The sequence below is a fragment of the Vidua chalybeata genome, chromosome 4 (genome assembly GCF_026979565.1).
Source record: "Vidua chalybeata isolate OUT-0048 chromosome 4, bVidCha1 merged haplotype, whole genome shotgun sequence".
In the NCBI taxonomy this organism is placed as follows: Eukaryota; Metazoa; Chordata; class Aves; order Passeriformes; family Viduidae; genus Vidua; species Vidua chalybeata.
Genome location: NC_071533.1, coordinates 8,049,615 through 8,064,356, shown reverse-complemented (window position 1 = coordinate 8,064,356; position 14,742 = coordinate 8,049,615). Strand labels below are relative to the sequence as shown.

The 14,742-nt window shown below is 38.0% G+C and overlaps 1 protein-coding gene across 5 annotated transcripts in view; it reads right to left on the bottom strand.

The window, feature by feature from the left end:
• Positions 1-14,742, bottom strand: part of DCLK2 (doublecortin like kinase 2) — an 81,011-nt gene that overhangs the window by 18,951 nt on the left and 47,318 nt on the right. For 3 of the 5 annotated variants that reach the window (XR_008430346.1, XM_053939903.1, XM_053939905.1), the window contains exons 4-8: positions 14,060-14,158; positions 12,717-12,764; positions 9,033-9,127; positions 3,026-3,098; positions 1,955-2,063 (exon numbers count right to left, since the gene is read on the bottom strand). Coding sequence is in view for 3 of the 5 variants with exons in the window: in XM_053939903.1 (XP_053795878.1) it covers positions 1,955-2,063; positions 3,026-3,098; positions 9,033-9,127; positions 12,717-12,764; positions 14,060-14,158 (424 nt within the window). In the remaining 2 variants the exon portion in view is untranslated. The remainder of the gene's footprint in view (positions 1-1,954; positions 2,064-3,025; positions 3,099-9,032; positions 9,128-12,716; positions 12,765-14,059; positions 14,159-14,742) is intronic. The other 2 variants (XR_008430347.1, XM_053939904.1) reach the window with 1 other exon arrangement.

The following is a 14,742-nucleotide window of genomic DNA, read 5'->3' as shown; positions in this document are numbered from 1 at the left end:
ACACTATCAGAAATTACGTATAATTAATAGGAATTAAAAGAGAAGGTTGGCATTTCCTCTTTCATCATTATTATTAGCAATTGTTGTTGTATACTTATTTTACGTAAAATTAATTTAATAATGTTGCACTAAAGATTTGATCACATACATAACTAGATATTGAAGTGGAATTGTGCCTTTTTGAAATTTTTATAATTGGAGGGTTGTTTTTCTAGTCCACTTTCCTCATTCTAAAAAGCACAAATGACGTTCAGTGACTTAGCAGCCCTTGTGCCATTTCCAGTGGGATTTAAGTGATTTCCAAAATGCACAGCCTATATATCAGACAATAAATATGTTAGCTTGTGCTTTTAACCTGCTATCTTTCATTAAAGCCTCTGGGTGAGGATAAGGGCAATGGAAAACAAAGGATATGGTGCAGGGGATGTCTGGGATCACCTGGTTGGGATGTAAGCACTGATGAGTTACTCTGTGGGTAATGCTGAAAAATTACTGGATCAGTAGCCCTCACTCTTATGGGAGATTTCAATTTCCCCAAACATTAAGTGGCAGAGAAGCAGCTTGGCTGAGCACAGAACTCTTTGTGGTGCTCAAGAGGATCTTTGGAAGCAAGGTAGGGCTTTGCAGCAAGATTACAGAGCTGTGGTTGGTGCACACAGGGAGAGGAGAGGCCAAAGGCCCATTAGGGCTGAAACTGGCCACTGTTGAGTCAGACAACAAGGCTTTTTTACGTGTGTCAATAGCAAAGGGAGCTCAAAAGAAAACACTGGAACTTGCTGAAGACTGTCACCTGACTAACAGACAGTAAGATAAAGCAAAGGCATGGAATGCTTTTTTTGTTTGCCTCAGTCTCTAGTGCCACTGATAGAAGTTGGGCTGCCCAGTCTCCTAAGCCAGAGGACCACAAGGGTGGGAGCAGTGACCTTCCATTTGCTGACACTGAATTTCCAAGGGCATGATGGAAGACCCAAGGAACTACAGACCTGTTAGTCTAACCTCAGTTCTGGAATGACATATTTCCATTCTGAATTTTTTTCTTTCAATTTAACTAAAACCAGCAGGAGAGGATAAAATAATAGAATGTTTCTCTAACATTTATGTTTTTCACAGTCATTTGCTGAGTTTTCCCAGTATTTGTGTACAAATTGGAGATTCCTCATAATATTTAAGAAACTGAGATAACTCTCAGGTTGATGAAAATAGCAGAAGGTGGTGCTAAAAAAAAATACACTGAGAAAGTGACAGTCAAATCATCTGTTACGTTTGCACTGGCAGCAAAGTGTGACACAAAGCTTGCAGAGGAAGAGCAGCAGCACTGCACAGGTCTGCAAAGGTATCCTGCCTACTCCACAGGGAATCAGGCACAAGGATATTTCAGGCATACTGGAGGGTTCATTTGAAATGTCTGGTTCCTCCACACCACCAAACACAGGCAGCAAGCCCAAGGGAGCCACCAGCACAGGCTGACAGCCAACAACTGCACGTCTTTAAGAGTACTATACCCACAGAATGCTGAAAGCTGTGAAAAATCACGTCAGCAGCAGGCAGTGGGGGCACCACAGCAGCAGAATTGGTGAGGCAGAAGGAGTGGGGGGGGTCTCTCAAACTCTGTTTAGATGCCACACAGAATTTCCTGTCGTCCACAACCATCTGTAGTGTGTGAGACTTCTTGAAGAGCTGTGGGGTTTCCTGAGGAGGCACCATGAGAAGGTGATGCCTCCTTTAGTTTGTGGGATAAAAAGCCATGGCTCTCTGCTGCTCTCATATCCCTTTGCTAGAAGAGAACACAGAAAGCTCTGCCTGTTTTGCTATGCCTGTTTTTCCTGAAGTGTGTGCATATTTTTGCAACTGCTCTTCGCTTTCATCTCATTACATTTGTCTAGGAAATTTATGTTAATGCACAGGGCTTTATCCAGTACAATGAACAGCAGGACTGAACAGTTTCCTTGCTCACCGTTCCACGCACTCCTTTACAACAGCGAAATTGCCATCACCAATCACCTTCCCCACTTTATACTTCTCAAGAATGGTAGATGACCCTGAGAACTTGTTTCCATTCAAGCCTGTAAAAAAATATAGAAGTCAATAATACAAGCTGAAGAGAAGTGTCAGCAGGATGCAATATATCCCCAATGGGCTCCACAGATAAGAAACAGTCACAAATGCAAAACAAAACTTAAAAGTAAGCTGTTTTCTCCACTGCAATTCCCTTGGTTTTATCTCAAGTGTAAAGAGGAACAAGATGAACCCAAAGATATTTGACCTTAGAACACAAAAATAAGCCTCTTGCTATGTTTTTGTATAGGCATATTCTAAAAGTAATGAATGCAGTTAGAAATCCTTCATCTAAAATTTTCTGACCTCAAATTACTTTTTTAACTTATTTTTTTGCAAACTCAAAGCAAAAATGCAAATAAGATTCAGTTACAATGCATATAAGACCCCAAAATTTTATCTGCTGAATTCTTTCAAGTTTTTATAGGTACTCCTAAAACATCCAAAATGCAAGTAATTTTGATAGATGCTTATTTCAGTGTTTTTAAAATAAAAAACATTTGTCCAACATGAAATTTAAAAACATTTTAAAATAACTGACTTAGCTGTAAAGAGATAAGGAATGAAAGGTTTAATTTAGCTAAGGTCAGTTGATTGGCCAGTGGTTCTACCTGAAGCACAAAGAGCTCTTTTGAGGAGGGTTTCTCTTTCAATACAGCCACAAAAACATTTCTAGTGATAATGCAGGTCATGTTCAAAATCAGTCAAATTCCTGACAGTGACTATTGAAGAGCAAGCTCCAATAATATGCTACCAATGGACAAAGAAAATTAACAAAATTTATTTCCTAACTTTACTGCCTTGATGTATGAATTGGGCTAATTTTTTTTCCAAGGTGAATCAATAAGGTAACAAACATCTCCAAACAGAAAATGATTTGGAGTCACCAGAAACCATCCAATAGTGCTAATGCAAGTGTCATCCACAGCAAAATTCTGGCAAGGATTGCCAGCAGTTATTGGTGTCCTACCTTCGGGACTCTGGCAACGGAGGGATTCAGGTACACCATTCACATTGGAAGAAGATCCACCATGTGGGGAGATCTGTGGAAGTACACAAGAACTTCTAATTTCTGATGTTAATCACAAGAGAGAGCCATACAAAAAACCAGCAAAGTTGAAGTAAAACCCCACTAAAAACGCTTCTGATAGGCAGTTTACTTTTCTACTCCCATTTTATTTTTATTCTTGCTTTCTCAAAGTTCATCATCACTGTCACTTGTACCACTTTAAGATTCAGGCACAATATATCTATCTAGATAAGCAGTTGAACAGATTTCAGTAAACAGCAAAGAAAAGTCCTTTCAGCTATACCTACAATTTTGGCCTAGGTGGCCAGGTACATCTATGATAATCAGATTTATTTAGCTATCTATTGGGCTATATTTTAGGTTATTATAGATGTGAAGATTTTTGTGAAGATTTTGACATCTACAAACATTTCAAGTTAGATGTCAGATATGTATCCAGACATAGATCCAGTTTTAGTAACTGTGACACTGTAAATAAACAAATATCTAAATAATTTTCAAGCATGACAGCTGAAGAAAACTGATTCTCCTGCACTAAAAGCTTAATTAATATTGGATCTGAATCTTCATGTTTCTACTTTAAGTCATCCTGTCATACTGCCCAGGATGTAAACGATGCTAAGTTTTTATTTTGAAAAAGGGTGGAGGCATAGGAATGAATGCCATAAATAGTAAAATATACTGGATGTGTTCTGTGCACTACTTTTATAAACTCTCCTATTACAGTTATGTATAGGGATGCTGCATGAAATTAAAATAAAGTTTAGATAATTCCCCCTCCTCTATGTAACATTTCTTGCTGTTCTGTGAAGTTCCAGATCTTGTTTTCTTCATGGGCCATTATGGTGGTTTTCAGCACTCACCATAGGAAGGATTAAAATGCTTCTCTGCCTTAAGCTCAGTGTCTGTTGAAATGGTTTTTCGAGACACCGGGAATGCAAATGCAGCATTTTGCCTTTTAGCTGACATTGTCTGGTTACACTGCTGAATATTTTAAATCATTAACACTATTGTCAGGGAAAGAACTGAACTGACAGATAGGGATATTGTCTAAAGGCTCATGAAATGCTAATGAATGCTTAAGTTTCTAGTGGCAGCTGAGCTGCCAAATCAGCTAAAGGTACAGTAACTAGAAGCTGTACAACTTAATTTTGCAGAGCCCCTGAAACAATGAAGTTTACCAGCGTTTGGCACAGAAGCAGCATCAAACAGCAAGCAGGCAGCTACTACTCTGCTCCTTGCTAATAACTGAAACCCAGGCTATGTTAAGGCTGCTGTCTTTCTGAGTTATCTGTCTATTTAACAGGGATTAGGAACAAGGACATTTGGGTTAAATAACATTTGTACAAACTCATGAGTCAGTCTCTCAACCAGTCAGCCACATTTTCTTCAAGCATGAAGCAGAGATAGCAGAACAGACCATGGCTAAGTATTAGTCATCAGCCTAAAATATTAGTAATCTATTTTGGGTTTTCAGGGAATGACAATACATGGGAACATCTAGGCCACATTTCCAACTTCCTTCAGTCTTGTAATAAGGGCAGAGCATGACTGGGCACATTCCTTCTTACCACAAGAAGGAAGCAAACATTAACAGGAAAAAAAAGCTACAATGAATACAAAAATAAAATAAAATTAATGCTGCCACTGTGGCTGAGGTGTTAGATCAGAATCTGAAATGGCAGGTTTAACCCTAGCTCTGCCACAACTCCACAGCTGGTGGGATTTTATTTTTTAAGGATCCACAGATACAAACCCTTATTCTCTTGCAGTAGAATGGTATCTTGGTTGGCAAACCTCTGCACTCAGGATTAAGAGTGCCCATGACATGAATGTTTGTGGAAACATTTGGGGATTATTTTCATATTGAAAGAAATACCTAACTCCTTGGCAGCTACATGGGATGGTGGTGAATATAACTGTGGAATATGAGCATTTTAGCAGAACTGTGGATTAACTTTGCAGAAGTATTCCCTGAAGTCTGGGGACACTTTGGTTATGCCATTGTAATTCATCCTGAACGACTGTAGTAAGAAGGGACTAAAAGACATTCTGAACATAAATAAAATGCTATTTATATAATCAGTGTTTCATGGAGATATTGTGAGTATTTATTACTATAATGCTTAATAGTAACATAATGTGTAAGACAGAAACTTAGTATTTTTAAAGTGATCCTTAAACATAAATTGTAAATTCACAAAATGCCTCACTTAAAGAATCCTTCTATGAATTGCTGTGGCCCCTGGGTCACTAGGCTGGATACTCACATGTAAATAATCTTTACATAAAACTACACACAAAGCACATGTGTACAACACTGAAGAAATCAAAAACCTTGATGAAGATAGGCACTAATCCTTCAAATCACTTAAGCACATGTTTAACTTTAAGTACATTAACATCCTCATTGAAGTAAAAGGGACTACTCAATTGCTGAAAGTTAAGTAAGTACTTAAGTTATTTGTTGGATCAGGTTCTAATGCCCTTTCACTTTGGCCATGTGGTCCATCAATTGCAAAAGTAACACCCAAACAAATTAAAACACAAAGCTATTTAGCATAATTCTGAGTCTACGAAAGGCTTCAACTGTAAAGCTTCTTTATTTGGATGATTTTATTTTCTTTTTAAAAAGATTGCAAGACTTTGTGGTCCTTAATTTCAAGAGGGGACAATAAAGCAATCCAAGTAAGCATAAGGAAGTTATGACACCACTTTCCAAAGTTACACCAATTTCCAAATTTAATTAAGTCTCTGGATGATTTTTATGGTACAATGTGTGCAGAATAACAGATGTATTGGAAGAGCTAAGAATCAAATCACCTGTAACAGCTCTGCATGGAAATGTACACTTAGAACCAAAGCAAATTGTTAAACATTTCCACTGCCTACAGAATAGCAAAAGGACTTCTCTTGGTCAGCTGTCCTGTGACATCAAATGCACCATATTACCATTATTATTAACCCATGCACCAGATTTTATCTCCATTGGAATTCAAAAGAAAAATAAGAAACTCAGCACATTTGATCAAAAGAGAACACTGCACAGAGTAGTCATTTACGTTATGCCCATACTTGTTAACTTTTACATCTAAATTTTCACCTTGAAACAAAGCCTCTGCTAAGTGAAATGCTGAGTTACAGAATAATTCTGGGCTGTTAAAAATAAACAGCATGAATAAGACTATATAGGGTATTGGATGCATAGTATCCACATTTGTCACTTACTGGAATAACGGCTTTTATTTGGGTTTGTGGGGAAATTCCATCATGTTTACTATTTTTAAGACATAGCTTTAATTCCTGACTTCAATATAACCTCAGAGTCCACTATTTAAAACACTTCTGCAAGCCTGGGATGCTGGACTTACTGTATGTACTGAACAATTAATAGCACAAGGGCACTCTCTGCTTGGAAGAGCTAGAAAGGACAGAAAGCCTTTCCCTTTAAAGATAAACTGTTCACAAGGAGTCTCCTGTGAGGAATTTTCTCTGCCTGAACATACCACTCCTAACAGAAGAGTTGTGAAGCAGAAGGAATCCTTGGGGACTGAAGAGGCTTCTCTTTAAAGGAATAGTGGCATTTAGAGAATATGATATAAGATTCAGTGTCTGAGACTGAGAAGAAATTGCTGCTGCAGTCAGTATTTTTGCAAGTTGGCTGCCTTGATGACTGGCACTATCACTTATGTTCTGCATTGATTGTCAAACTACAAAGAGCACAGCAAGGTTCTAATCTATAGTAAAATATTTTACTTTGCTCTGGCTTTTCAAATAAAATAGTTTTTAAAGTGCAGTTCAAGTGCAGCTGCTCTCATGCTCTGTTCTTTACAGGAAACAGAAGTATCAACTCTGGTTTTTTTTTTCCTTTTTTATGCTGCCTCAAGCTTATACAAAACCATTATTCAGTCCTGCTGTTTCACCCTCTACAAAAACAAATATATATGATTTGTGCACAATAAATCACTCAAAATATTGAACTCCCAAAGACAAAAACCTCTAAAATACACCTTATTCTGTCACTGACATGGTATTTAGATCTAAATTTTCATTCAGCTGCAGTCATGGCACCTTCTTTATACAAGTGCAGGAAGCCATACTGTTTGTCTGTGCAGCAATGCAGTCTTAGCAACAAGGAACTATTAAACAATAGGGAAAAGCAATAATCTCCAAATAATTAAATTGTTCCCTGCTTCCCCCTTTTCTCTCATCAACGTAACCAGAAAAACCCAATTTCACAAAAGGGTGTATGAATTTCTTAAGAGAATCTGGTTTCGCATAAAACTGTGCCTCCCTGTTACTGGTTTTATGCTTCCCCAAAACAGTCCTTACTACTACAACATTAATGAGAAACAAGTGTGACTGAACAGCACACTTGATCCTTTTGGAATTCCCCTTGGATTCACCAGATAACTCCCTATCTTTAGTCTCAGGAGCACAGCTGGGACACTCCTGCTAAACAGATGCATCTTAAAGGATAAAACAAGAGGTAGTCACTACCTCAGTAACACATCAGATCTGAAGTTTTGCTGTTTTCTTTGGTCATATGGGGGTGAATAATTTGACACAAAAACCCATTAGCACGCAGCACAAATTAAATTCCAAATTGAAAAAGTACAGGAGCCTACTTGAGTGAAAGTGAATGGGAAAGGGGACATGTCCAGTTTGGTGAGAATTACTTGCTGCTAAAAGAATTATCTCTGCCTTTAATGGAGTTAAATCAGTTAAAAGCAGACAGAGCAGCAGTGGAAAAATCCAAGGCAAATGATCTCGTTTCTAAACTTATAATTTCATTAAAGAAAGACCAAAGAGTATTTGTTAAATATAGTGCAGACCAGCTGAGAGCCTCAAGCCCAGTGATTCTGGTGTCCTCTACTGTAAGCTCCACAGAGGAGCTGTCCAGACAGATTTTAAGATACACAGTTCTAATTTTCCATGTCAGAACTATTATTGCTCTTGAAAATTATTTAACCAAACAGCTACTGATAATTAAAAAATAATTTTAAAATTGAACAATTAAACAAATAAATTAAAATAATAAAAATCCTTTGTCAGAATCATCACAAGCAGTCTGGCAGAAACTAGTGCCAATACTCCTTGCAAAACAAGACTTGATAACAATTAGCATGTCAAAACCCAAATCGGAGCACTATTCCAATCACGTCCTTTAGCCAGTCTTTTAACGCAGAAAACAGTTTTCCACAGAATTATGCAGCCTCTTCACAAATGCTGTGTTCACCAATAGGAGCTATTACTTGATCAGAATAATCAGTGCAAACCATCCAGTCTGCTTCCAGAACGGCTGCAATTGATGATTCCATAAGAAAATTCCCCTTGAAAGGACAGCTGCACAAACGCAGCAATGAGATGCTCCACTGTAATCCAGAATGTTCCTTTTATTTCACTGAGCCAAAGGCACAGAGCAGCCTCCAAGAACTACAAATGTGGCCAATTCTGAAGTGGGAGAGGAAGAGAAATCTCTTGGTGCAATACAGAAAAATCTGCCAGACATCAGGCTGCTCCCAAAGGAAGCCCTCAAAAGCTTTCTGGCAGGAGACTGGATTGAGGGGTGAAACTGGTGCCAGGGAGAAATAAGTCTGCTTTAGATGAAACTTGGGCAATGCTACAGACTATAAGACAATACTACATTTCTATAGGCTGAAGGGATACAAATTGCTTGGAGGATTTCTGCAGTCCACAGAACAATGGAAAATTTGGAGGACACAGTGGCATATTTGAGCCAGCATCACATTCTGCCTTTCCTAAGCTGAGTGTTCAACCCAGACAAAACACAAAAATCTTACTTCAGATCTGTTCTCCATATTAGCAAAAACCATACTTGCAAGGCTACCCTCCAAAATAATAGCTTTTTATTTTTCCTTCAGCACCAGTGTCATACAGTCACTGAATAATGAAATTCAGGGGGTTTAATGGCTTTTGCACTTACCTTGAGGCCACGAAAGCTGCCTGGGCTTGTTGGTGAAGAACTGGAGGACTTTGTAGATTTTGGGGTGGATAACTGACTGCTTGGGGTTCCATTAACTGGCCAAAGCAATGAAAGTGAACAAATGAAAGAAAAGATGAATAAAAATCAAAAGTTATCGCTGAAGTCTGCCAACACAGAGCAAAACAGAGACCTCAGTATTTAGGAATAACATATATATTTGTACGTCACAAAATTGCACCCTGAAAATTCATGTGTCTGGATATGGGATCAAGGAGACATGCAAATACTGTATTGTCATGCCAGAGATTAAAAAGGCCCTTTCTGTCCTTTGCCAGGGCAAGAGTTTTGGGCACAGAAACAAAGAGGGAAAAAAAAAAAGCCACAGCCTTTAAAAATTGCATAATAAATTGTGGTATCACACAATAAAATGTATAGAAAGAAAATGTTTCTGAGGGTATTTGACCCTCCTCCTCTTCAGTTTGGATCAAGGCCTTACTTTCTAGGTGGAATGTTTCACAGAATAGGAGTTCTAACAAGAAGAATTAACTTTTTGCATGACAGAAAACAGTAGCTCAGAAATGTTGATTTAGGGGAAAAAAACCTCAACAAGAGAAAAGCTAATAGCTTGTTCTTGAGCTTCCAATAAGTACAAGTGTCTTTGAAAATATACACTACCCTCCCTCGACTTAAAGAGTTCATTCATTTTAAGTCCAGATTTTTAGACAGGCCTCATACAACATTTGTTATCTCTCTGGTGTATTGAATATAACTTAGGTCAGTCCTTGTATTTTTTCTGAAAAGGTCAAACTGACAAATTTCATTATGCAGGAGAATAGTACACTGTACATCAGACACAAATATGATGCAATGTTGTATAATGAGACATCATTTCTTTTCAGCTGATCCTCATTTTTCATGGGAGAGAAAAATACTAGGCAGAAATTTAAGAGCTAAAAATGCTTCATAGCATGGTGATGAATTATTTTTCCAGAAAGAAAAGACAAAGCTGGTAAACAGAAACTGACCTTCAAATTAAGTAACAGATACACCTACACAATTCCTTTATATATTCAGGTCTGTCACGGGTTATGCATCACTTCTTAAACTACTGGATTTATTTTACAAGTGTCCATTGGCTCAGCACACTAATATTATTTGAGTAAGAGATGCCTTTCAAGGACTGTTTTTACAACCTGGGCAGTCCATCTGCCACTACACCAGGCTGTCTGCACTACAACATCCACTAATCCCTGGTTTTCACAAAAATCTCCTTGTCTGGTGTATGATGTTAATATATTTGATATATATAATATATAACATATATATAATTGGTGTTTAGCTAAGTCTAACAAGTCTGTCTTGAAGTCTGGTAACCTGGATTTATATTCCCACTTCTGTTACAGGACCAAGACCTTAGTATTTTCTTTTAAAAGTATTCAGTGTATTTAGGATATTTTCATCTTGATTTTAACAATGTTTGCCTGTAAGAAAAATAGGTGATTTTAAGGTGTTTTTTTTTTTTTTTTTGAGAAGCTGAAAGCATCTAAGAGTATACTACCCTCCTGTAGACTTCAGTAATTTGTTCAGGATAACCAGTGCATCCTTGTTTTAGAAAGAATTTGCAAGTATGACAATGGCAAGGGCTAGTGACTGCTATCTTACTGTTTTCTGCTTCTTGCATGACCAAAAATGAGATACTTCAGTAGAAGCATCTCAGAGTTTGCTTCCAAATGACAAACTAGTACCACAGGAGGAAAATTATTTTTTTGCTTGTTCTAAGATTCTTTTATACAACTCACAGAAAAGCCACTACTTCCTGGACATGACCGCTGTAAGGTGTCCTTGTCTACGTTACTACCATCCTCTTTAAGCATTGGCAGAACCACTAAGTTGTTCCAGTGAAACTGGCTGGTCAAGATGACGTTCTTCCCCCCCAGAACTGTCCAAGAAGAGCCCAGATTACACTGACAGCACTGTAGATCTTTGCTAATATCACAGCTATTCTTGGTGGAGAAGGGTGATGTTCGGAGCCAGGGGTGTGACAAGATGACACCCAGAGGTGCCTTCCAACTTTTGTGCATCTACAGAACGCACAGTTCATTCCTGCTGGAAAGAGCTGTCTGCAGATTCCTCTTTGCCAGCGCCTTCAGAGAGCCACTGCACGTGAGCTGCTAAGCAACTGCAACAACAGGGAAAGCTGGAACTGGCCTTGTCTGGATGCAAAGATTTTGCATCTATAGGGAGCCAGCCAACTGCTTGTGCTGGCTCTGGCTGGGGTGCAATTAATTTTCTTCACATCAGCTAGCACAGGGCTACGTTTTGGATTTGTGCTGGGAAGTGCTGCTAATACAGGGATGTTCCTGTGACTGCTGAGCAGGGCCTGCACAGCATCGAGGCCTTTTTGGCTCCTCATGAGCTGAGAGGGGGCACAGGTGGAACAGCTGACCCCAGCTGATCCAAGGAATATTACAGACCATACAGTATCATGCTCAGCAGTAAAATGAGAGGGAATGCTGGGCAGAGGGGACACTGCTCGGGGACAAGATGGCATCAGGCAGCCGCCCATTCGCATCACTTGTCATTCTTGGGATTTATTTCTCTCTCTTTGTGGTTTTCATTGCAGCATTGTTGTTGCTATTACTATTGTTACTTCAGTTATTAAACCACTCGGATCTCAACCCATGAATTTTCTCACTTTCACCCTTCCAATTCACTTCCTTCACCCTGCTGCAGCAGAGAAGTCAGGAAGTGCCTGTGTGGTGCTTAGTTGCTGGCTGAGGTTGAACCATGACACTGCTATTTCAGACAGCAGCATTTTTTTTTTCTTCCCTCACTCAATAACCCAGCAATCTGTATTGGCACACATCTGTCTGCTGCTATTGATTTGCTGGTTATTCCCTATGTATGCCAACCTTACCTTTTTAATCTATTTTCTAAGCATAAATTCTTTTGAGGTTTCTTTCCACATGCATACCAGCGGATACACAGAAAAAAAAAAACCCAAAACTTTTCTGTCATTCTAAAGTAGTACATGTTAGGCTACAAGTTTGGCACACTGGAATGTTTAAAACTTAAAAATCTATTAATAACTTCTAAATTGTTTACTTCGAGTATGACCCAAAGACTCAATTTATTTGCTAAACAATTTGTATGTTACTTGTTTCACAAAAGCTTTGACTTTGAACTGAAATGTCAGCGATTCCTCAGGTATTGTAGAATTTAGGCTGAAGTGATACAAGAAAAATAAGAAAAATAAGAAATTGCATATAAAATTAAAACATATGAGATGGTTTTGCACTGCTTTTTTCAGTAATTCTCATACTTTTTTGCTGGCTGAAATGTCTTTTTGCTGGCTGAAATTTTCTATTTTAATATGCTTTAGAATAAACATACAAATGTATTGCTCCTTAGAATGCTCACTACTTGTAGCCAAATTATACCTTTAAAATTTACCTTTGACACCATTAGTGGATATCCAACAACTGAAAAGCATTATTTCACTGAAATTATCTACCTCAACAACAACAAAAAAAACCAAACCCAACACCCATTATGTCTTTGTCTCATCCAGTGCAAAATGTGTTTCAAACTTGAACACATTCACAAATGCAGCACCAAAAATACAGGTAGATGGAGAGGGAGAAGACACACTAGTGATATACAGCCATAATAGTAATGGCTCACCTGGGGATTTTGCTGAAGAATGAGCACTGGAGTGGCCACCCCTCTTTACTGTACTCATATATTTGACACAAAGGAAAAAGACATTAAGGAAAGAAGTTATTAAACAGCTCTGAACGTGCACGAAAGGAAGAAAGGTAAATAAAAGATAAGTAAAGACTACATAAAAAAAAAATGCCAAGGAAATAGAAGGATAAATACCACACACTTTGCATACATTTTTCAAATTAACCAAACCAAAGTGGGTCTAAGTAGAAATAAGTATGGGAATGACAGCACTGATATCTAAATACTTTGCATAAAATTCACTGCTTATAGATATTCTACATCATCTCACTGGAGGTAAAAGAATTGCATGAAATCTAGATCAGTTGCAAAACTTGCCCTTCATGATACATTTTTCTGCAATCCTTCTTTGAAGCTTTCCAGTTAAACATTCAACCTTTATAAACAGATTATTAATATTCCACTTTGAAAAAACCCAAAGATAAAATGACTTTAACCAGCACCAATTAAGCAAAACAAATGTGGAGATGAGGATATGGAACATGTCACAGTTTTGAATACACACAGAAACTTACATTTATAGTTACATTCAAAAAAGAGCATATATTATATTTACATATAAAAGAGCATATCATATATTTACATATTCAATAGTTTGATTTCAGGGGAAAAAGAAGTATTTAGAAATTAAATACAGTGGTTAAAATTTTTTTAAAAAACAAGTTTCTCCCTTTATTTACATAAAATGGTTGGAACATATGGTGTTCAGCCAAGCTGGTGGCAAAATCACCAGTGTGAACACCTCTCTCTGAAATTACGAGAAGCACAGGAAGAAAAATTCTCTTTTAATGGTCAATCACAGTACAGTACATCTCCTAAAATTACTTAAACCAGCAAATCCTGTATATCTGATAGTATTTGGCTAATATAGGAGAAACTTTTCTAATTCAAAATGTACAGGTATACTCTAGTTCAAGGAACATGAACTTAACCATATATATAACCCTGTAGTTAATAGTTTTCAGGAAAATCAAGTGCCATGCTGAAAACATATCCCAAGTGCACAATTAGCACAAATTACTCCCATGTTCATAAACTGAAACTACATGCGCCTGTAATTAAAAAATAAAAACCATGTTTCTTCCTAGGATTTAAAATAAAATAATTGCAAATTTCTTTTAGATTAGTATTAAATCTCTGAGACAAAATGAAAAAAGGGGTTTTTCCTGCCCTCTGGAAACACTTGTATTACAGACAGAGCCAACAGGTTTCTTCACCCCATTAGAAAAAAATTAATTTTTGTGTATTTGATGTGTTCAGCTCTTTCCTAGCAGCAGTACCTGAGGCAGGGGATTTGCTCCGACGTGAAGGTCCTGGACTCTTGGATGCGGTGTGCCTCATGGCAGAGGAGCGGGAGTAAGACTTCATAACCCGACATTCTGCAAAGCAAGCAAGCTCTGTCAGGGGTTTTGACAACACTTCAATGCACAGGCTCCCTCCACACTGTGGCAGTTTGTCATCCAGAAAATCACCAGCACTTTCAAAACATCTTTGCCCAGGTGAGTCAAACAGATTTGTAAGAGCATCTCACAGCTCTAACCTACTCACCATAAAAACCCGTTTGAGCTACGCAAGACTGTATGTGACATTCTGCAGATAATATTTCTTCACGTCTTGAGGCTGGATTATTACTACAGTTCAAGTTTGTACATATGCTGATGCCAAGGTTCTTTGCTGTAATGGCACTTCCATACTGGGCAACTGCACTGCCAGCACTATTTCCCTTCTTTTTCAAGAAACTGGTGCTGTGACCAATTTTTGAACAGGTGAAAAATGCCTATTCTTTCCAGAAGGCTGAAACGACAGACTACTGTCATTTACCATCAGCTCATATCATTAAATAACAACCTCAATGGGAATGGAATCAATGAGTACACATGCATTGCCATTTTGGTAACATTTTAATTCCTATGGTTAGCATCGTTAGCAAATCGCTCCAAATGGGATCATAAATTTCTCTCCT